The following is a 23949-nucleotide window of genomic DNA, read 5'->3' as shown; positions in this document are numbered from 1 at the left end:
TTGGGAACTTGGCCTGGCAGAGAGAGAGGCCCAGGCATGGGGCTTGGTTTATGTTGGGAATGAAGCTGAGGTCCGTTTAGGAAGAATGAGGAGGTTGTGGTGGTAAGGTGCAGTGGGGCAGGTGTCCTGGAGTCCAGGGGGGTCTCTTATACCTGGAACTGAGTAAGGAGGTCCTGGATGCCCAAAATGCTGAAATGCATAAAAGGAGGGTGTGGGATGAGCATGATTCAGGAGAATGAGTCGCTGGAGCTGAAGAGAAGCAGGGATATCTGAGCGAGGGGGTAGGCAATGAATTTGATTTTGGACACATTGAGTTTGCAGTGTTAGTGAGTCAGCTGAGGAGCACTGTCCTATCTGAAGGCAGAGAGGAGGAGCTGGACCCCAGGGGAAAGGAGGGAAAAGTCAGGGGGAGACAAGAGGAAACTGGACTCACCACAAGAGAGGAGTACAGGTTTAGTGGTTAATGCCATTTTGGGATAATTGTGCTTATAATGATATAGTGTATTGTATTATATGTAATAGCATATAGCCTATTATGATAACAGAATTTAAGTGATTGCCATCATATGCTGGGTGCATTCCTGAGAGCTGAGCGCCTTTATGTCATTAATCAAACCCAGCAAGTCTCATTAACTCCATTGTTAAATTTATTGAAACCAGGTGGTGTGGGTGAGGTTGGGTGGGGGTGGTTTACTTTGAGTAAAGACACCTCTTTGAATATTATTATCTTCATCTAGAAAGTGATAAAATGTAAATAATCCATTCCTGCAAATGTTGTGTGTTGTGTAAAGAAGATCTGAGAGAGAAAGGAAAAAATATATAAATCTTTACAGTGGTTACCTTTTTTTTTTTTTTTGAGATGAGGTCTTGCTCTATTGCCCAGTCTGAAGTGCAGTGGCATGATCTCAGCTCACTTTAGCCTCCATCTCTTGGGTTCAGGCAATTTTCCCGCCTCAGCCTCCTGAATAGCTGGGGTTACAGGCATGCGCCACCACGCCTGGCTAATTTTTGTATTTTTAGTAGAGACAGGGTTTCACCATGTTGGCCAGGCTGGTCACAAACTCCTGGCCTCAAGTGATCCGCCCACCTTGGCCTCCCAAAGTGCTGGGTTTACAGGTGTGAGCCTGTAACCGGCCTACAGTGGTTCCATTTAGGAAGTGGAATTGAGCAGGGCAGAAGGATAGAGAAGAGGAACACCTTCCTATTTCATTTTATGCCTTGCTGGACCATGTTTTGGTTTTTTGTTTTGTTTTGGTTTTTGTTTGTTTGTTTTTTACCATGTGCATATATTTTACAAAAAAAATTTATAAAGAAAATATATAGGAAGGTGTTGTGAAACAAATAACATGCACATAAAAGGTGATACTATTAAGGGATCAGGAATCTCTCTCTAAATCTGTGATTTCAATGAATAAAATGAAGGTGACTGAGGCAAGATCCTGCATTTCCAGAGTGACTTGGTGTCTGGCCTGGAGAGCAGACATTGACAAGGAAAGAAATGTGGCCACAGGAGGGGCTGTGTCTCCTGCCTCCTTCCCAGGTATCTTACTAAGGGATAGAATTCATGTTTTATTTCAACAGACACCAGGCCCCTAGCGGCCTTGGGCTCTATTCTGTGGGGGAATATAAGGCTGATCCAGTCCAGTGGACACAGGCTTGGAAAGAGCCAGTGATAACCCAGGCAAGAGGAAGAGCAGGCCTGACGAGGCCTTTGTGGGAAAGTTGGCATTTGACCCTGACATTAAATGATGAGTGAAGTGGCACCAACAGTGTAAAAAAAAGAGGACATTCCCAGCAGAAAATACTGAAGAGAGAAAGAGGAGAAAATATGCATCACCAGAGAAGAATGATGAAAGAATGTGGCTTACTGCAGGCACCTATGAAATCGTGAGGTTCTGAGATTTTCTCCAGGAGCACGCAGCCGCTGAAGTAGTGGATGTTTAGGTTGGCTGGGAGTCTGCCAGGCATGTCCATTGAAACGACAACAGGGAATGATGTTGCATCCCTCTTGCATGTGCCACCAGCTTCACTGCAGTCCATACAAGGTGCTGCACCTTAGATTTCCAGGTTCCTGTCTCTATGCTGCTGAGTGGTCCTATTTCACATCCCTTGTCTGCTCCCCTTCCCTCGCTTCTCTTAAATAACACTTGACTGCTTTCCTAATAGAGATATTTGGCCTTTAAATGCCCAAATAAATGTTCCTGGGTGGTTCCCAGTCTTCGAGGCCAGCTCCAGTGCCTCCTCCTCCAGGAAGCCCTCCCTCTGCCTCCAGGAAGCCATCTCTCTGCCTTGAATCTTCCAAACACTACATCTGACTTCTCTCAGGGTGCTGGTCCCATTGCACTGTGTATTCTGCTTGTCCATGTACAGGCCTCCTGGCCTCCTGTCTTGCACCAGGCTGTGCTCCTTGGAGACAGGGATCGAGGTTTGGACATCTTAGTGTCCCCAAAAGCAGGAGTTGGCAAGCATGAACCATGGCTGCCTCACAATCATCCAGGGAGCTTCCTCAAGTCATAGATCCTGAGTGAGACCCACTTCTGGGGCTGGGGCTGGGATTCTGGCCTGGCTCCTGGGAGTCTCCATTTTAAGCCAGCCAGGCTTGTGATCCTCTGGCCATAGCACCCAGCCTGTTATCTTGCACAGAGTAGGGCTTCAGTTACTGTTGAATGATATCCCATTTACAAATGAGGACATAAACAGAGAAGCACAGCCACTTTGCCCACGAGGATCAAATCAGAAGGAGGCTCCCCAGACCCTGACTCTGCAGTGATGGTTTGGGACAGACCCTTGAAGTCCCTCCTGCCCCGCTAGTCCCTAGGGGCTCATATGAAGAGGGGCCAGGGGGTCTTCTCATTGGCTATCTAAAGAAGCTAAGGTTCCTAGAGAGGGCCAAGCTAAGTGGAGTAACTCAAGGCAAGGAGGTAGCTGACCAATGACAAACTAAGGACTTGGGGCCGTAAGAATTAAACCCAGGCTTTGATCACACATGAAGACCCGATGTCGCTATGGAGTAGCCCTGCTTGCTGGTCACACAGCATTTTACCAAACACACCCGGGTGCAGGGCGCTCTTAACACTGGATGTGGGGAGAGGCAAGAGGACTGGGGTTCAGCCCCGGGTCAGCTGTCAGCCACACCCTGAACTGGGCAAGTCCATGGTGAACTAAACCCTTCAGGATGCACCTGCAGCTCACCTGAGAGAGACAAGACAGGTGGTTGGAGTCATGCGGCTGGGTCATGAAAGGTGGGCGAGTACTCACCCAGGTTACCTCTGCCCATGCAGGTTCGTGTGTGCCCAGCTACCTAACCCTGTGCTGGAGAGCATCAGTGTCATCGACACACCAGGGATCCTCTCTGGGGAGAAACAGAGGATCAGCCGGGGTAAGCAACCTGCCTGAGGGGTGTTGGCTGTGGGCTCCATGGTTCTGGCATGTTCAGTCTCTTACATACCAGAAGAGAAGCACCCAGGGCCATGCTGTCCCTTGGTGAGCCGGCACTTCTCCTGTGCTGTGTGGGATCATTTTACCTGGGGCAGTCCTAGGCCGGGGTTGGCAGGGGTCGGGAGAGGAATTCAGGTCCACCGTAGCTCAGGAGATAGCTGGCCTCAGTCTTCTCATCTGTAAAATGAAGACATCAATATCAGTCTTACCTCGTTGGGTTTATTCATGCTACAAGGGGCACCTTCCATGGCCCTGATCCTGGCTTGCTTCTTAAGTTCCTGGGGAGCTTGCAGCTCTGCAGGGCAGCCAAATGCATACAGAGAAATTCAGCTCAATGGTATCAGTGCTCTGGGTCATAAGAGGAGGGAACCAGGTGGTGAAAGCACTTCAAAAACTGTTCACTCCAGATAAATACAGGATCATTGCTCATTAAAGGAGGTTGCCTGGTATGGTGGTTAGAAGACAGAACTCTGGAGTCAGGCTGGCAGGGTTCTAAGCCTGCCTCTGCCACTTCCTAGCACAGTGACCCTCAGCAGGTTTCTTTATTTCAGTTACTTTGTCTGAAAAATGGTGTGGGGCGGTGGGGGCGGGTGGGGTGGGAATAGTATTATCCATCTTACAGAGTTGTTTGAAGATGAAAAGAAATGCTTAAGATAAAAAGCCTTTTCTGGTTGGCACATAGCAAGTACCTAGTAACCATGAGGGATTATAGATGATCATCATCATCATCGTTGTTTTCTTTTTTTTTTTTTTTGAGACAGAGTCTCAGTCTGTTGCCAGGCTGGAGTGCAGTGGCACCATCTCAGCTCACCGCAACCTCTGCCTCCCGGGTTCAAGTGATTCTCCTGCCTCAGCCTCCCAAGTAGCTGGGATTACAGGCGTGCACCACCACACCCAGCTAATTTTTTGTATTTTTAGTAGAGACGGGGTTTTACCATGTTGGCCAGAATGGTCTCGATCTCCTGACCTCGTAATCCACCTACCTTGGCCTCCCAAAGTGTTGGGATTACAGGCAGGAACCACCGCACCCGGCCTGTTTTGTTTTTTCTAACTCTAAAATGCTAGGCAGATGCTATCAAAAGCTAAAAACAACTGCTCTGGGCCCCCACCCCCAGCCTGTCCTGGCACAGTTTGCTGAGCGTCCTGTATAGCCCCCTACCCTCTCTGTGCCATGTGTTGTATCCCTGGCAAGAAAATCAGATGACGCCATGCCCACCCCAATATTGGAGCTAGTTGCCAGGGCTGGAGCCACGTCAGCACTCAGAAGTCAGCCTATCGGTAAGGAAGGGCTTTGAACTGCTGGGGTTCTCTGGGAAGCAGCTAGAACTCTTGCCTGAATGGACCTAGGTAGGTGACTGTCTGCATGTGCCTTCACCCTCTGTGCTCTGTGGCTCTGGCTGGGACACAGATCTGCCCTGCCCATGTCTGTGCCACAATAGTGGGACCCAGAAACCTTTGCTCTTTCTGCAAGAGCATGGCCTGCCCAGGCCAGCACTGCTCACCCCAGACCCCTCAGAGGAGAGGTCACAGCCTCATGGTGTGACAGGCCAGTGCTCCTGCAGTTGTGTATTGACGAGGCCCAAGTGGTGCAGGCCCTTGGCCCAGGTGCAGGCCACCAGTGCCAGACCTGGGCTTCTGTCCAGTGCTCCTGTGAGCTGCCTTGGTGTCCTCTCTGCAGAAAGCAGCTCTCTTCTGATGAGGGCAGGTTTATGGTGCAGGGCCAGGCTCGGCTCTTTGAGGCTACACTATGGCTGTGTGTGAGCTGCCATGGCTGGGAGTGGAAAGGGAAGACAGTGAGAGAGGCCCTCCAGGTCAGCAGCCTGCTCAAGGGCCAGGTTAACCCCAGTCAGCCCTCCAGGGAAGACACAGCCTGGAGTCCTCTTCCTGTAGCAGGTGGGAGGGAATGGGGAGGCTGAACATCCTGAGAGGAAAGCCCTGCCCTCCCTCCTTACCACCTCTTGCTTTGCTTAGGAGGTGAGACCTGGGAAGAAGAGGGGAAATGAAGCAGCTGAGTCAGGAGGGACTTGGGAAACTGTGTTAGCAGTTCCTGTAATTGGTGGCCTGTGAATTCTGGGACATCACAGTGTCCCCTGGGAAGGGGGTCTTGGAAGACTTGATCTCCTGGCTCCCTGTCTCTGGGCTGTATGGTGGAGGTGATAGGGAGCTGGAACCCCTGGCCTGGGAAAATAGGGATGTCTGAGCCTCCCTCCTTCCAGCCAGCACACACGCTGTAAGCACCTGGCTCCCTGTTAAGGGCCCTGTGGAGGGACAGCACGGGTAGTTTTTCTGTCTTGCTTTGGTTTGTTTGCTGGAGCACCCCCTTTCTCCTAACCCACCTATTCCCAACCCCAAGTGGTTCATCTGGGGTTTACCCTGCGTTTAAGCCTGAAGGGGATTTGCTGTTTCACTCAGGCAGCTCAGGACTCCTCCAGGAAGGCTGGGGAAAGCCACCCCTTCCCAGTGTGAACTCCCTGGGGGACGTCACATGTGCACCTGCAAGGCCAGTGTAGCCTGACCAGCGGGTCCAGAGAGGACTCCAACCTCTGCGGTTTCCAAGGACACTGTACTAGGAATTCAGAGTTCTGGGCTTTAGAACCTGTGTGTGTCTCAACAGGTCACATTTTCAGTGTCCCCATGTGTAACAAGGGGTAATGATATGTACCACACAGCCATCTTGTGAGGTCTATAGACCATATGAAAACACGGGCCATAGCCCTGGGTCTGGATCACCATGAGCTACCTTCCTCCCTCCCTCCCTGTCAGTTGGCACCACCTATCATACAATCCCAGAGTAATCTGTGTGAATAGTTTCCCTTGTAGTTGTGCAGTGCACAGCCTGTGCACCTGTATGTGGCAGGCTGGTTCCCAGGGACTCCTGCCTTCCTCAGTTCCTATCCTATTCTATTCTTTTCCTATTTCTGTTTTTGTTGTTGTTGTTGTTGTTGTTGCTGTTGTTGTTGTTTTGAGACGGAGTCTCGCTCTGTCACCAAGCTGGACTGCAATGGCGTAATCTCGGCTCACTGCAACCTCTGCCTCCTGAGTTCAAGCGATTCTCCTGCCTCAGCCTCCTGAGTAGCTGGGACTACAGGCATGCGCCACCACACCCAGCTAATTTTTGTATTTTTAGTAGAGACGGGGTTTCACTACCTCTCTCCTGCCTTAGTCTTTGGACCCCAGTGACTGCCTTAAGCAAATTAGGCCCTTGGTGTTCTTGCCTGCACTTCCTAATGCCTCCCACCCCACATTGACTAAGCACCAGGTCCCCCTACCTCTGGGAGAAATGATGGCCCCAGGAGTGGCTTTGCAGGCCAGTTTGTTTTCTGCTTTCCTGAGTCCAGACTGTAAATGGAGCTGCTGGCAAAAGCAGCCTGCGTTAAAAACAAGAGCTAGAACTGGGCTGCTGGCGCCTGGGGCGGTGCTGACCTCAGCACCCTGAGGAGACCAGGACAGTTGGGGGAAGGGCGTCAGACACCCTCAGTTATCTGTGGTACCCCAAACGAGTAAAGTTTCCAGGGTGCAGAGCCCCACCCCTTTCTTTCTCACAATTGGCCTTAGAACACATAGTTCCAGTTTAAACTGACGCACACCTCCCCCACCCTCCCCCACCCATACCTCCTTTTACGCACACACCCACTCCCACACCCACACATGCATACACACTCCTCACACATATCCCACACATATACACAACTCCCCTCTTCCCCACAGCAACCCCCTCCCACACACACACACACACACACACAAATGTGTGCATAGAACCAAACTTGCTTTCTCATGGCTTCTTGCCTAGGGCTCCAAGAGCTCTGGGTTTGGCCACAGAGCAGACTGGGTGCTTCTCGCCTTACTCCAGCCAGCCCAGGCAAGGACCGGACACCCTTGCTCCCTGGGATAGTCCTGCCAACTATGTCCTACACGAGGGCATCTAGAACCTGAAACTCAGCCCACCTTCTGCTCACTGAGCCTCATACCTGGTGCAGGGCTGTGTCTCACCAGATAAAAAGGGGCATGGTTATCAAGTCGGCACAGAGGCCCCTACTGGCCATATTAGACTGCCTGTTCTGCAAAGTGAGCTGCTTCCCAGGGCTCCAAGACCTCAGGCTTCACAGGAAGGAGCACTCGGGCCCCAGGCTGGACTAGGGCGGCAAAGGGTCGTCCTTGCTCAGGGTGTGGACCCTCTACTGGGCCTGGGGCGGGGTGTGTCTTGTGGGAAGAAGGCTGGGGTGCCCGGGAAGCTGATTCTGGGAGGTCCTGGGCCAGCACTTGTCTCTGGATGCAGATGCATTGGGGTGGGCAGGGGAGGAAGACAGGGAAGTGGTTCCTGGAAGTGGCAGGATGTGCCCCAGCCTGGCTCATTACTGGGAAGAAGTGAGGATGCAGCAGGAGTGGGAGGGCTCCAGAAGGCTGAGTGTCCTGAGCTTAGGAACCACATTTCCTGGCTGCTTCCCAGCTAGAAATCCCCATAGGCGCCACCTTAGGAAAGCAGGGCGGGGCTTTGTGCTCACATCACAGACTGCACAGCTTGAAGCTCCTCCCCACAGGCCCCTTTCTGCACAGGTGAGCTCAGTAAGGCCAGAGCAGGTTGAAAATTTGCCCGGATCACACATCTAGGGAACTCTGGTCTTCCTATTCCTGGTCCACGGCTTCTCAGCACATTATCATCACCTGCCCAGGAAGAGCACAGGGGGTAGGAATGAGGGCAAACCTCGCATCTCCAGGTTTCCTCTAGGGGTCTTTAGGGCTCAGACCTTGGCAGGTCTGGGCTGATCCTTGCAGCCTCACATTCCTAGCCCATCCAGGGCACCCTCATTGGAGCAGAGCCTGCACTTAAAGGCCTCTGGGTCTTCCTAGACTATGTGCCGGTACAGGCACGCCTGTGTGGGCGCTCTTGTGCCTGGGCAGAGCAGCCGAGTCCTGACGCCCTTCAAAAGGCCTTGCCAACCATCTGCTCGGGCCGCTCTTTGCCGTTACTTCTGGGAAGCATCTAATGTGGCATTTCTTCCCCATTGTCAGCCAAACTCTTCCCACATTTTGGAAATTGATGCCTTGTTATTCCTCTTTTGCTCAAATGTCTTTAAATCTTGACGGAAATTTTTTTGGGGAGGGATGGGGTTTTGTATGTACCCACCGCAAGTAAGTGCCTGGTTTGAGGGCTCAGCCTCTGAGCTTCAGGCTCACATGGCTGTGAGCTGTTATAGAAAGAGAACGTGGGCTGCAAGTCAAGGAGCTGGGTTCCAGGCCTGAGTTTGCCACCACCTGGCTGTGTGAGCTTGGGCAAGCCCCTTAATCTCTTTGTGTCCAGATTCCCTGTCCTGTAAGATGTGTATGCCCTACTTACCTCCTGGGATACAGAGAATTATGAAGAGCGAATGAGGTCACGTGGCTGGAAACCCGAAGAAGTATGCTGCCCTGTGAGGGCCCAGGCACTGCCTGCCAGACCATGATGGAAGCCGGCGGGTGAGGAAGGGGTGGCTTTCCTTACTGTGTTTGTCTGATTGATTTCCTCCTGCCTGGCATTACTTCAAAGTGCTCTCTTTCCAGTCATCTGGAGCCTCCGGTTGGAGGGGACCACAGATCCCTGCAGGCTGCCCAGTCTCCAGGCCCGGAGCTGGCTGACTAGACCTCTTAGAGCCAGCAGACTTGTGCTATGAAGTCCAGGAAGGGCAGCTTCTCTGCTCTGTCTCTTGGGGCTTGAATCTCCCCCAACTCACTAGTCCATATTTCATGAACACTTGGGCTGCCGCAGGTGCCCAAGAGCTACCGTTGTGGGTCTCAGAGCCATCGCTGGGACCAGAGAGGGGAAGGGGGCCTGTCACTGGCCATAGCACTCACCGCAGCTGCTGAGGCAGTCTGTGCTGTCAGATCTTGTTGCCACAGCTCTACCACAGAGCCCTCATTCAGCTCTACCACAGACCCCTCATTCAGTCATTTGTTATCCCTATTTTGCAGCTGAGAAAATTGAGGTTCAGATTTGCCAAATAAATGAGAAAGCTAATCCTATACCATACCCTTTTTCTTACTGGGTCCAGTCCATACCTTTGAGATACCGCCATTCCTAGATCTGCACCTAAGTCCAGGCCAAGTGAACAACTAAATATCCACCCTACAGATGACACAGGCTCGGGGTTAGCCAGGAGCAGGGAGGTCGAGCTTCAGAGCAATCCATGGAGTCATTGCTTAATGGTCATGGTCTTCACAGCCACACCTGGCTGGAAGCTTCTGGCATTACTGAGTCTGTAATTGGATAGCAGCTTGCCAGAGCAAATAGGAGGCCTCTGCTTATAAAATCACAGAAAGAGTTCCCAGAAGCCCTTGGCCTGTCCTCAGGCAGAGGCAGACTTCACACAGGCATCCCCGAGGCCTGTAAGACAGCAGCCTGCAGCCTCTCTCTCTTGCTGTGCCTGCAAAGGGTCCCTTGTAGCTAATCTCCATCCATCCTATTGTACTCCCCACCCTCACACCTCTGGTCTCAGATGCAGAGAATTGTGAACCGAGAAAGGAAGCTCGGAGGTTGTCCAGCTCAATCCCCTGATTTGACAGGCAAAGAGACAGAGGACTAGAGAGGAGAGATTCTTGCCCAAGGACACACAGTAAGTTAGTGGCTAAGCAGAAACGAGAGGTGGACTCACCCAGGCCAGTGCTCCTCCGGTGACTCCTACAGAGCACATCCCATCTCATAGAAACTAGGGCTTAAAAGGAGTGCTTTACAAAAAACAGCAGGGCAATGAGAACAGCCAAGGTCACAGCTCAGCAGTTTCACCTGCATCCTCTGATTTGTTTAGATCCTCACAATAACCCTACGACTGAGTCACTGATTCCTCAACCATAAAACTGAGGCCCAGAGATTACTCATTTACTGTCTCCCAGATGCCAAACGTGGAACAGGTTTCCACGTTTTCCACGTTTCAGTTCCGTTCAGCAAATACTGATAGTGCACCTGCTGTGTGCCACACACCGTGCTGGGTGCAGGGGAAGCCCAGAAGGGTGAGGTGCTGCCCCTGCCCTGTCCAGCTCCCAGTGCACCGAGGATGATTTCAGTGAGCTGAAGAGCAGAACAGGAGCGTGCATGATGCTACAAGACCACTGAGGGCAGGGACAGGGATAGGCAGGGGTCTATCCTGTTCTGGCAGCATGGACATATTGCTGCCCCTCAGCCTTTGCAGACACAGCCTTCTCTTACATCGCTGGTGTCATCAGGGATTGCAGCAAGTTGCAGGGACAGAGCCTCTTCCCTTCTCTGCAGCTTCTCTGGTGTCTTTGCTTTCCCCAGCCTGGTGGAGGCGTGGCTACAGTGCAAGAGTTGAGTTTGGAGTTCAGGTCTTGGCTCTGACACCCAGCATTGCATGGCCTTGGGCCTTTCTCTCACCCTCTATAAACCTCCATTACCTTGTCAGCATAGGATTCAACACTGGCTGCCCTGGCTGCCTTAGCCTGTTCTGAGCCATTGAGCCAATATATTGGGGCTGAGATTTGCTGGACAGGTGAGAGGGAGCTGCAGCTCAGTCTTGGTCCTCCCAGCAGCCCCTCCTGTGGCCTGCACTGGCACAGCTAAAATCCAGATTGGGGAATAAGGAGCAGCAGAAGGCCAGAGGCCTGGCAGGGAGTTGTGGAGGGGCCCTACTGCCCTCCTGCTGTGAGCTGTTTGCAGAGGTGGGGGTTGGGGATTTTCTTAGCCCTCTGGCCCCTCCCTACCCACAGGTCTGAGGGACTGCCTTTGGGAGGTGACAGCAGCCTTGCCATGCGCTGTGCTGAAGGGAAGATAAAAATAGGCTGGAGCCATCCCTGGGGAGGGAAGGAGGGGCAGAGGGATGTAGGAAGGAGGGGAGTAGTGCGGGCTGCAGGCTTCACCTGAAGTGGGAATGCTTAGGCTTCCCGGGCTCCAGTGAGGAGCTGGCTGTGCCTGCGTGCCAGGGAGGGAGGGAGGCGGGGAGCGGCCAGGTGCAGAATGGCTGGATGGCTGACAGCTGGGTCATCTGGCCTCAGGACTTGCCAACTGTTTGACTCTCTCCTCTCTGAACCTCAGTTTCCTCCCCTGGAAGTGAGAAAGATACTCCTCGCGCTGCCTGCCTCAGAGCGTGTCGTGAGGGTGAAATGAGATAATCACATGAACATCTTACCGTCTGCAGCAAGCACTGAACTTCGAGTTGGAGGCTAGGGGTCGTGTCTCATGGGTGGTATTGGCTGAGTCACTTAACTCATAGAGTTTGCGTGAACATCTCCGAGGGAGGGTTGATGATGCCCCTGCCCACTGGGCAGAGCAGCCTCTGAAGCACTTTCCTGGGCCTTGTCTCTGAGCCGAGACAGGACACCTGTGTTCAAAAGAGAAGGCAAAATCTAGTTCACACCAGGCCCTTGATGACGCACCCATCAGGAACTATCCTCAGGATGGTACCTGGAGATACTGGGCCAGCTCTGCCCCTTCCTGAGCCTCAGTTTCCCTATCTGTAAATCAGGAGGTTGGACCATTGATGGCTAAGCTCCTCGTAGCCTCATAGGGCTACGCCACAGGAGCAGGGGGAGAAGACTCATGTGTTAGTTGAGCTGTATATTAATTGAGCAGCTGACAGATCTTGGAGAAAATCACATGGGAATGGGAATGCTTGGAAGCACTTCATTTACCAAAGACAGAGGAGCTGAAAATGGAGTAGTACTGGCATCTGGGTAACCAAAGGAGGATTTGACCTTCCTTTGTTTGTTAGAATTCTCTTACAGCCACCAGAGAAACATTACAGGGGTCCTCCAGGAAGCTTTACGGCAGCAAGTTTTCCCGACCGTGCTGATCCCATCACCCTACCCCCTGTGGCAGTGCCTCCACACGTCCTAAATATGTACCCCACTGGGTGTTCACTAGATGCCACAGGGTGGGGGAAAGGCTTTTTAAACCTAGCTCCGTTGGCTCCATTCATCCTCATCCCCCACCCCATCGATGCCTGCTACTTAGTCTGAAATGACAGCCTTTGAAAGTGAAAGCCAACTCAGTGCAGTGGTTCATAGCACTGACTCCAGGGCTACCTTCCTGGACTTGAGTCCCAGCCCATTGCTTACCAGCTGGGTGACCTTAGACAAGTTCCTTTATCTGTTTGTATCTCTGGTTACTCCTCAGAGAAGTGGGGCTGATATTAGTGTCTAATGACCCTACACAGAGTCATCGTGAGGATTAAAGGAATGAATGATTATAAAGTACTTAGGTCAGTGCCGAACACCTTTTGAATGCTATTGTTATTTTTATGGGCCAGTGGTATTCAAAGTGTGGCCCTTGGACCAACAGCATCAGAATCTTCTGGGAGCTTGTTAGAAATGCTCTGCGCCAGACCTACTGAATCAGAAACTTTGGGGATAGAGTCCAACCATCTGGGTTTTAAGAAGCCCTGTGGGGGATTCTGATGGAGGCTAAGTCAGGACCCCTGTTAAAGACAGTCAGAGCTTCTTAAGTCTGACTCACTCACAAGGCAGTTGCCTGATGATCTTGCCTGGTCTCTAGCCTCCCTCTGTGAGGCAGGGCAGGCTTTTTCCTAATGATTTGGTTTCCCATTCGATGGTGGCAATGAGCTTTGGGTCCCCAGTGTGTGTCACCTTGGAACCCTTGTGCTATGGGGAGCCAGGATGGTTGGTCACTTTAGTACCCAAGAAAGGGCTCCTACCTTGGTGCCAGAGGTATGCCACGGGGGAGTGGCAGGAGGAGAGGCTGAGAACCCTGCTCAGACTCAGAATGGGAAAGCCTAACACCTCCATCTTCATGTGACTGCTGCTGCTCATGAGCTGTGTGCCCTTCGACAAATCACTTGACTTCTCTGAGCCCCACTTCCTTATCTCTTGTCTTCCTATTTTATGTAAGAGGAGCCTGAGACACAGAGGTAAGACCTACTGGGGCTCTGGGTGTCAGTGAATGTATAGACTGTTGGTCCACCCTCCTACTTCAGCTCCTACTGGATCCACAGCTACTTGGGATTGAGCAGAACAACTTCTCTGGGGCTCCTGTAACCAGTCTGACCTAAAGCAGCTTAGTGCTAGATAACCAAGATGCGGGTGGCCAGAGTTCCAGTCACATCCTAAGGAAGAAACCCCTTGTGGTTTCAAGAGTTGGGAATTTTGTGCTACAGCTGATTACAAAGGAAAGAGCCTGAGTGAGAACAAGATGTTTTTATAACAAGAATTGCAGATTTCTTCCAGACCAGTGACAGGCATGGTCTGAACCACATCATCAGTATCTACTTTTTAGTGTTTCATTGTTTTCAGACCTTAGAAAGAATTTCTGAGTCTTTGTGTCAGATTAGGTGTCCAGACTTTCTTTTCCAGCAGGCTGCTAAATACAGTAAGCACGGATAGGGGAGCTGGTATGGAAATAATGACGTTAATAAGAGTTACTAGGCCAGGCGCAGTGGCTGGCTGGGGGCGGTGGCTCACACCTATAATCCCAGCACTTTGGGAGGCCAAGGCAGGCGGATCACCTGAGGTCAGGAGTTCAAGACTCAGCCTGGCTAACATGGTTAAACCTGTCTCTACTAAAAACACAAAACTTAGACGGGCATGGTGGCGCATGCCTGTAATCCCAGCTACTCGGGAGGCTGAGGCAGGAAAATCACTTGACCCCAGGAGGCAGAGGTTGCAGTGAGCAGAGGCAGCGCCACTACACTCCAGCCTGGGTGACAGAGCAAGACTCCGTCTCAAAAAAAAAAGTAACTAGCATTTACTGAGCACCTACTAAGTGCTGGATTCTAAGAGTATTTAATCTTCATAGTTCTATTAATTAGGTATTCATATTATTTTAGCATTTAACAGTATTTTTAGACGAAAAAAATTCTATGAGACATTGAGTAATTTGCTGGAGTCCAAAGAGTTAAAATGTGGAGGAGCCAGGATTTAAACTTAGATCTGACTCCCAAGACTGTGTTATTTCTACCACACCCAACTGCTTCTCAAAACCCCTACCCTATACCCCAAAGGCCCCAGCCCCTGATTGTCCCTCTGCCGGCAGGGTATGACTTTGCAGCTGTCCTTGAGTGGTTTGCCGAGCGGGTTGACCGCATCATTCTGCTCTTCGATGCCCACAAACTGGACATCTCTGATGAGTTCTCAGAAGTCATCAAAGCCCTCAAGAACCACGAGGACAAGATGCGGGTGGTGCTGAACAAAGCTGACCAGATCGAGACGCAGCAGCTGATGCGGGTGTACGGGGCCCTCATGTGGTCCTTGGGGAAGATCGTGAACACCCCAGAGGTGATCCGGGTCTACATCGGCTCCTTCTGGTCCCACCCCCTCCTCATCCCTGACAACCGGAAGCTCTTTGAGGCTGAGGAACAGGACCTATTCAGGGACATCCAGAGTCTGCCCCGAAATGCTGCCCTGCGCAAGCTCAACGACCTCATCAAAAGGGCCAGGCTGGCCAAGGTAAGGCAGCCCCCTGGGAGGTGGGCAGCTTGGGCAGGGGCCCAGATTTTGGGGTCAGGTGCAGGAGCTGAGGGTTGCTGCCTCCAACAGCCAGTGCATCATGTGTGTGACACCAAGGGGCAGGACAGTGCGGGAGCCATGGTTACAAGCTCTCAGGTCAGATGGCCAGATTGGAACTGACTCCATTGTTTACTGTCTGTGGGATTCCCAGCCTTGGCAAGGCCTTTAGTCTCTCTGTGCCTCTGTCTGCATCTGTAAAATGAAGGGGTTGTTGGAGGATAAAGTGAAATAAAGAGTCTCAAAGCCCTCATCACAGTGTCTGGCACCTTCAGAGATGCTCAGCAACTGTCAGCTGCTGGTATTGCCTTCAGCAGCAGCAACATGACCACCTCACCCTGCCTTGACCATAGCTCCCCACAACCTCACCTTGCCCGCATAACATAGAAAAACAGCCCAGCCCTGCAAGCAACATGGAGGCATGAGGGTAGAGGTAGAAATTATTTCAAAAGTAGGAGCAGGAGGAGGCGGGAGGGATGTAGGGGAAGAAATGATGCAAGAGCCATCCTAGAAGGAAGGGACCGTCCAGGGTCTTGATGTGAAGGCTTCTCTCTGGCCCTGTTTGTCAGGTCCACGCCTACATCATCAGCTCTCTGAAGAAGGAGATGCCCTCGGTGTTCGGGAAGGACAACAAGAAGAAGGAGCTGGTCAACAACCTGGCCGAGATCTATGGCCGGATCGAGCGGGAGCACCAGATCTCACCTGGGGACTTCCCCAATCTGAAGAGGATGCAGGTAGCGAGGGCTGGGGTCTCTAAGACAAGGGACAGTGTCCCGAGAGCTGGCTGAGCAGCCTGAGTATGGAGGAGGCCACTCTTGGAGCCCCCCAGGGAGAACCCAGCCCAGAATCTGCAGGCAAGGAGGTGGCCCTGGATCTACACTCCTAGCTGGGCCATCACTGGCCCAACAGGGGCCATGTCTGGGCCTGGGGAGAAACACAGAGCCCACCGCCCCAGTGGTGCAGGTGTGTTAGATGATGCTGGGGGGCTGACACCTCCAGTTAATGACCTTCTCTAGTCACAGCCACCACAGGCTTGACGTCCCCACCATCTCTGGTGCAGTGGGATGGGTCACCTGACCAAGGTTCTCCAGGCTCTTAAAAGTGCTCGAGTTTACATCTGAGGTCCCCCTTGTGAGCAATCTGGGACACGAGCTTTGGGGAGGCAGAAGTGCACACGGGAACGCGTCATCTTTGGGTCATATTGCAGGTGCCTATCTTGGGCCAGTGGCCATCACACATGGTTTCTTACGGTTTTCCCCAAAGCACTCATCAGAGGGAGGCATTTTTCATCTGCCTTTTTACAGAAGAAACAGAGGTCTCAGCATTTTCTGAGTGTAGCATTCACATAGGCCACAGAAGAAAAGCCAGGAGCTGGGCCCAAAGGTCCAAGCAGGAAACCACAACATTGACTGGATCCTCTGAGCCTCCATTTCCTCATCTGTAAACTGAAGCTACAAAATCACGCCTTATACAGGTGTTGTGAGCATCAGTGAGATAATCTTTGCAAAGCCCTTAGCACAAAGCCAGACAGACTATGCCCTTAGTACACAGTAGCAAATCATTAGGTGGGCAGAGGGAGGTGGGTGCTGAGCACAAAGCACCCACCCACTGTACAATGTTTGCAACTTCTTATGATTCTAGAATTAGGAAATTAGAGGCCAGGCACAGTGGCTCACGCCTGTAATCCCAGCAGTTTGGGAAGCCGAGGCGGGCATATCACCTGAGGCCAGGAGTTCGAGACCAGCCTGGCCAACATGGCAAAACTTGTACTAAAAATACAAAAAAATTAACTGGGCACGGTGGCAAGCACCTGTAATCCCAGCTACTCGGGAGGCTGAGGCATGAGAATCACTTGAACCCAGGAGTCAGAGGTTGCAGTGAGCCAAGATTGTGCCACTGCACTTTAGCCTGGGCAACAGAGAAAGACTCCATCTCAAAAAATAAAAAAATTAGGGAATTAGAAAAATCAAAAAATAGCAGCCACGGAAGCACTTAATAGATGCTGTTGCTCTTGTTTTGATCTTTAGCTTGGGAATCAGTTTCTCAGTTTAAATCTAGGTTTTTCATAACATCACTATAGTCCTCAATAGGCATTTTTAGTTTCCTATCTGGCAGAAGAAAAAGAAAAAAATACACATTCCAAGTATTTGGAATTTGTGCATGTGTCCATTTGTTCATGTGTCCATTCACTCACATAACCACCTACCACGAGCCATTCACTAACCAGCATTGCTTTTGTTTTGCGGGTTTCCCGGTCCTTGACTTGGAGCACTTCAGCTCTTCGTTTCTGCTTTTGTTAAGAATTTAATGATTTGTAAGCAAACATTTGGGAAGATAACATTTGAAAGGGACCCTAAGACCCCAGTTTTAATGTGAGGAATTCTTTCAAAACAAAGATTCTCACCTCATTTGTTTGCCAGTTCAATATTCTGTTCTGCAGTTCAATATGCTGAATCCACAATGTAAACAGCTGTCCTGTGTGGGTGTCCATGTAGGGTAATGGGAGCACCCACCATGCCCCCTAGTTGATACTGGGACCCCTGCATGGGAGCCCACCAAACATACCTAGATGTGAGCAGGCTGGGAAGGACAGGAGGAATGAGAGGTGGGAGGACCTTGGGACATGATGCTCTGAGGGGTGGGAGATAGGGCCCTGTCTGCTCCTCCTCCAGGAGTCCTTCAGCCCTAAGGCCTTCCTGGCTCAGCCTCACCCTAGGAAGGAGGTGAGAAGTACCCAGGCTAGCACTTGCCCTAGAAAGCTGTGGGTGTTTTTTGCATTTTTCTGCAGCAGACTAGCTGTGCTTCACCCTGTGTACTGGCCTCTTCCCAGCTTCTGGAGAGTTAGGTGGCCAGAGCCAGGGTAGGAGCAGAAAGCTGTCACCTTATCACCCTCTAGAGGCCATGGAGAAGTTGGTGTTCTAGACTCGAAAACTTTCAAAATTGCAGAGACCTGCAAAGTGGAAGATATTTCTTTTATGGTGTGGTGTGGGTTGTCATGTGAAGGCAAGAGGAGCTCTTTCAAAATCGGCATGCCCACCTGCCTGCCTGTGCCTGCTGTGTCAAACCCTCGGGGACAGTCATGCCTTGCTAATGACAGGGACACATCCTCAGTAATGCATTGTTAGGTGATTTTGTCATTGTGTGTGAACACCATAGAATGTATATACACAAACCTGCATGGTAGGGCCTACCACACACCTGGACTATATGGTATGATGACCTATTGCTTCTAGGCCACAGACCTAGCATGTGACTATACTGAAGGCTGTAGGCAATTGTAACACAATGTATTTGTGTATCTAAACATAGAAATGGTACAGTAAAAATACAATATGAAAGATAAACAGTGGTATACTTGTACAGGGCACTTACCATGAATGGAGCTTGCAGAACTGGAAGTTGCTTTGGGTGGGCCAGTGAGTGAGTGGTGAGTGAGTGTGAAGGCCTAGGACATCACTGTACACTGCTGTAGACTTCTTTAGAAACACTGTACACTTAGGCTACACTACATTAATTTTTAGAAACATTTTCTTTCTTCAATAATAAATTAACATTTCTACTTTACAGACTTTTTTTTTTTTTTTTTTTGATACAGAGTCTCACTCTGTTGCTAGGCTAGAGTGCAGTGGCGCGATCTCGGCTCACTGCAACCTCCACCTCTGGGTTCAAGCGATTCTCCTCAGCCTCCCGAGTAGCTGGGACCACAGGCATGTGCCACCACGCCCAGCTAAATTTTTTTTGTAATTTTAGTAGAGACGGGGTTTTCACCTTGTTGGCCAGGATGGTCTCGATCTCTTGACCTCGTGATCCGCCTGCCTCAGCCTCCCAAAGTGCTGGGATTACAGGCATGAGCCACTGCGCCCAGCCTACAAACTTTTTGACTCTTGTAGTAAAAATTAGCTTAAAATGTACATTGTATATCTATACACAAATATTTTCTTTATATCCTTATTCTATAAGTTTTTTCTATTTAAAAAAATTTATTTTTTACTTTTTTATTTTTGTGTGTGCTAAAAACTAAGATGCAAACACCCATGCTAGTCTAGGCCCACACAGGGTCAGCATCATCAGTTTCGCTGTCTTCACCTCCACATCTTGTCCCACTGGAAGGTCTTCAGAGACACTAACACACATGGAGGTGTCATCTCCTGTAATAACAATGCCTTCTTCTGGAATTCCTCCTGAAGGGCCTGCCTGAGGTTGTTTTACTGTTAACATTTTTTTTAAATAAGTAGAAAGACTACACTCTAAAATAACAATAAAAAGTACAGTATAGTAAATATTTACATAAACCAGTAACATAGCCGTTATCATTATCCGGTATTATGTACTCTATGGAAATGTGTGTGCTAGATTTTTATACCACTGGCAGCACAGTAGGTTTGTTTACACCAGCATCACCACAAACACATAATGCGTTGTGTTATGTACAGTAGCTACAATGTCACTAGGCAACAGGAATTTCCCAGCTCCCTTATTGTCTTCTGGGACCCTCGTCATACGTGTGGTCCCTCATTGACTGAAAGATTGTAATGCAGCACATGACTGTATTTTGAAAACTCTCTTCAGGTGACTCCGATGAGCATCCTGATAAAGAACCATAATTTGGGGATGACCTTTGGCTTCTGTTATGATTTGGTTTTAGTACCCTGTGCCCTGTTTTGTTTTTGTTTTTGTTTTCACTAAGTGGGGATAGAATGTGATTTTCCTACCTCAGAAGGGCGCTGGGGGAGTGAACGAGGTAATGTAGTGAAGGCACTTGCGGTGATTTTCAAGTACAGTATAACCCTTATTAAAGTAGAGGCCCGCATGACCCAGTCTCAGAGGTACAGCATTCAAGAGACATGATTCAATAGCCAAAACTGACTTAAAGAGAAATGTAATGATTTCCTCTCTGGAATGACATTAAAGGGGATTGAAATAAATAGATCATGCCAATACTTGTTAAATTTCCCTTTCTTGCCCAGCCCCTACAACCCTTCTACTCCCTCCCGAAAAATCCCATCATCAGCCCAGTGGGCCTTTATTCCCCTCCTCTCTCATACCTTCGATTACCACGTGATGTCCATCAGCTGAGCCTCTAGGTCACACGTCTTTCATTGTAGAAAGGGATCAGCTGTGAACATTCTGGTGTTCATAGGAGGCACGTGATAAATGGAGGGCTCTCCTTTCATTGTATCCTATCTTCATCCTCTCTCCTCCTCTTCCCAGGACCAGCTGCAGGCCCAGGACTTTAGCAAGTTCCAGCCGCTGAAGAGCAAGCTGCTGGAGGTAGTGGACGACATGCTGGCCCATGACATTGCCCAGCTCATGGTGCTAGTGCGCCAGGAGGAGTCACAGCGGCCCATCCAGATGGTGAAGGGTGGAGCGTTCGAGGGCACCCTGCACGGCCCCTTTGGGCATGGCTATGGGGAGGGGGCTGGAGAAGGTATCGATGATGCTGAGTGGGTGGTGGCCAGGGACAAGCCCATGTACGACGAGATCTTCTACACCCTGTCACCGGTGGATGGCAAGATCACAGGCGCTAATGCCAAGAAGGAGATGGTGCGCTCCAAGCTGCCCAACAGTGTGCTGGGCAAGATCTGGAAGCTGGCCGACATTGACAAGGATGGCATGCTGGACGACGAGGAGTTTGCACTGGCCAACCACCTCATCAAAGTCAAGCTGGAGGGGCACGAGCTGCCCAACGAGCTGCCTGCCCACCTCCTGCCCCCGTCCAAGAGGAAAGTTGCCGAGTGATGGGGTGGGGGGACATTCAGACGGGCAGTGTTAGAGGAGGAGATGGGAGCGGTGACTACACACACACACACACACACACACAAACATGCACACACACATATGCATATCTTGACATTGCTCTGCAGGTGAGAGAGGACCATGACGCCCACGTTTGCAGCTGATACTTGTTTGGGCACACCTCCAAGTTCTCGGGATTAGAAGGACAAGAGCACTCCCAGGCCCCAGAGTCTAAGCCTAAGTCTCCATCCCTCTTCCCCTCTCCTCGGCCACTCCCCAGATACGAGACCTGAGGCAATTCACTTGCCAGCACAGATGGCCAACCCACCTCCAGATTCCCCAGTGCCTCCACACCCGGGCTCTGAGCAAATGGAAAAGACTTTTCATTTAGTAGACAATTCACTTCTTTTTCTGTGCTTCCCCTATCTGCTTTGGCTTCCTAATAAGAAATCCATTCAAGAGCTAGGAGATCTGAGGGCAGGCGGGCAGCTGCAGGGAGGAGAGGTGAGAAAAGAAGCGTCTTCTAGAGACATTGGCCCAGGAGCTCTGTTCTTTCCTAATCTAAGCCTCTTCTTCGGCAAACCTTGCTTTGAACTCTGCCAGTATTTCATTTTAAAGAATCCCAGAGCGGGAGAGAGAAGAGAAAAAAATTGATAAGAGTGAGGAAATTGTCCTGTAGTCTATTGAAAACCAGTCAAGGTGGTTTTAGTTCATAGATTTTGTTAGATGTTCTTTCCACCTGGCCTATGATGTTTAGATGTTCATACTTGACTCACATTTACCCAGCCCCTCCTGCGTACCAGGAGCTGTGTTAGGCACTTTATATACATTATTCTATGTGGCCCTCACTGATGCCCCAGGGAAGTATGCATTAGCCTTCCCATTTTGCAGATGAGGAGGCTGAGTAGCCTCAGAAGGGTTTAGGCGACCTTCTGAAACTCACAGAAGTCACGTGATGGAGAGAGGATTCAAAGCCAGGGCCTCAGACCCTCACACACTTGTCTGTGCTATGATGTATGCAGGATCCCAGCATTGATACCTAATGACAAACTATGGAGAACAAGCAAAGTATGCAGGCCCCCTGCAGCCTCCCAGGACAGGCTGGCAAGGGAGGAGGGCCGGCCAGCATTTGGTGGGCCATCAGTCTGGCCATCTGTCACGTCACAGAAGCAAACCGTGCCTTCTGGCTCTGCGCCCCATATTCCCAGCATCATAGACATCCAACAGCACCAGCAGGAGAGTGGGCTAGCCTGCTGGATGCTGTTCGTGCCTGTCCCTGCTCTGCCTCCCACCCAGTTGCCTGAATCATCCCAGCTCAGATGCAGCCACTGTCTCTTGTCAAGTGGGACCTCCTACTATTCTCAGAAGGCTAACTTGAGAGGTTTGGGGCCTTGTTCCCCAGAGGGTCCCCAGGGACTCTGCAGTGTCCTTGGCAAATCCCCACTGTACTCAATGCCCTACATTCTCTTCTATGGTCTCTCCCCTGGCTTGCTTCATGGCCACTGAACCAATCACTTTGTATGCTATGCTCCTACTGTGATGGAAAACAAAATGAGTATAACTTATTTTATATCCATATTCAGACTATATAGAGAATATTCTATGTATCTATGACGTGCTTACTACTGCAGTGCATTTGTCATTAGTCTTCATGTTAATACAGTACATTTATTCTTTGGTACCTGCCTGGCCACAGAGCATCATTCAATGGAGGCTGAGGGAGAAGGGCTGGGTTCTTACTTGGGGTTCCTGGTGAAATCTTTGGCTGGAAAGGGCTCACTGGGGCCACCCAATGGCCAGCATCCACAACCAGCTTCCCAGTGGGCTGGAGTTTGTCTAGGCTCAGTGACCAACCCAGGCACAGCTGGTGGAGCCACCGCTCCCTGCTCCTCTGGAGTGAAGATGTTCCCTAAGCCCCTGGGCTTCCTTCTGCAAATACACATTTCTCTTTCACATGAAATGAAGGGCAGACAAAGGCCAGGCAAAGAGGTCTCGCCTGCTCTGGAGAAAACCCTTGAGTGCCGAGTGCAGGTTAGGGACCACTTCTCAGCTCCACACCTTTCTTCGAGCTGAAGGAGAAATGGGAAGGAAATAGCAGAGGTAGGTGAAGTTCCTGTCTTTTTATTTTATAGGAAAGGGAGATGTCTGTTATCCCCTTTCTTCACTGCCACTGGACACACATGCCACTTTCCTGCCCTTCTACATATGCTGCCTCTCTTCCCTCTCTTCTTCTTGAAGTCTCCACCCAGGAGAGACCTGTGAGGTGTGGGAATTCCATGTTTGCACAGCTCCCATCTCCCTGGAAAGAGGAACTGATGTTTCAGGGGACAGATGTGGGTCACTTTCCCTGGCACTGCCCTCTAGCCTTGCTGCCTTGGCTTTCTGACCCCTTCCAGGCTTCAGGGGCCTGGGAGATCTCATGCCTAAGCCCAGGAAACATTTAATAGGGAAAGCAGAGACATGTCATGTCAGCCCCACAGACAAGAATTTCTAGAGCACTTGTCCTGTTGTTCCATGCCCCGACATTACTCAGTCTGGGCCGTGGAATCCATCCAATAAACACAGCAACACCCTATGCTACTGACCAAGCAAAGCTTGCCCCTGGTACCAAAGAGCTAAATCATGACCAAAGTGTGACATGAATGTAACCGAAATGCGGGTTAGTTGCTCAATGTATGCAAAGTCCCACGGACAAGAGTAAAGTCTGATACCAATAAAGTGAATGTATTCCAAAGCTAGCTTGGAGGAGGGGCACACAACGTCCTGCCTTTCAATGTGCCGCTTCCCCTTTGGAGCAGAAAGCAGGCACTTTTATAAGGTAAGGGAGCAAGTGAGCAAGGGTCCGCCTGATAGCATGGTGCCTTATCTACTGGACAGTTGAGTCGGGCCTTCCTGGGCAAAAATAAATTTTAAAAGTGGCCAAGTAGGCATACTTGAGATATACCCTCCTAGTGAATGAAAGTCCTGAGGCAGCCCCTGGAGGGTGGGAGTTCCAAGGCAACCCCTGGAGGTGAAAGCTCAAGGAGGGCATGTTTTGGTCTGCAAATTGGCAGTCAATTCTGGAGGACTATTTTGGAGCAGAGAGATGAACTTGCCCTGTAGGGAATGTCTAGTGAAGGGGAGATGAAAGCTTATATTTGCATTTCCCTTTTTTTGAGACAGTCTCACTCTGTCGCACAGGCTGGAGTGCAGTGGCATGATCCCGGCTCACTGCCACCTCTGCCTCCCAGGTTCAAGCCATTCTTGTGCCTCAGCCTCCCAAGTAGCTGGGACTACAGGTACTCCACCACCACGCCTGGCTAATTTTTTTTTTTTTTTTTTTTTACTTTTAGT

The 23949-nt window shown here is 50.6% G+C and overlaps 1 protein-coding gene across 1 annotated transcript in view; it reads left to right on the top strand.

Annotated features, from left to right (window-relative positions):
* Positions 1-22297, top strand: part of EHD3 (EH domain containing 3) — a 34557-nt gene extending 12260 nt beyond the window's left edge. The window contains exons 3-6 of the mRNA XM_515386.7: positions 3282-3379; positions 14411-14823; positions 15450-15614; positions 20092-22297. Coding sequence (XP_515386.2) covers positions 3282-3379; positions 14411-14823; positions 15450-15614; positions 20092-20619 — 1204 coding nt within the window. The 3' untranslated portion in view covers positions 20620-22297. The remainder of the gene's footprint in view (positions 1-3281; positions 3380-14410; positions 14824-15449; positions 15615-20091) is intronic.
* The last annotated feature ends 1652 nt before the right edge of the window (positions 22298-23949 follow it).

Source organism: Pan troglodytes, chromosome 12 (assembly GCF_028858775.2).
Source record: "Pan troglodytes isolate AG18354 chromosome 12, NHGRI_mPanTro3-v2.0_pri, whole genome shotgun sequence".
In the NCBI taxonomy this organism is placed as follows: domain Eukaryota; kingdom Metazoa; phylum Chordata; class Mammalia; order Primates; family Hominidae; genus Pan; species Pan troglodytes.
Note: the sequence above shows the minus strand (reverse complement) of the source record. Positions and strands in the feature narration are given on the sequence as shown.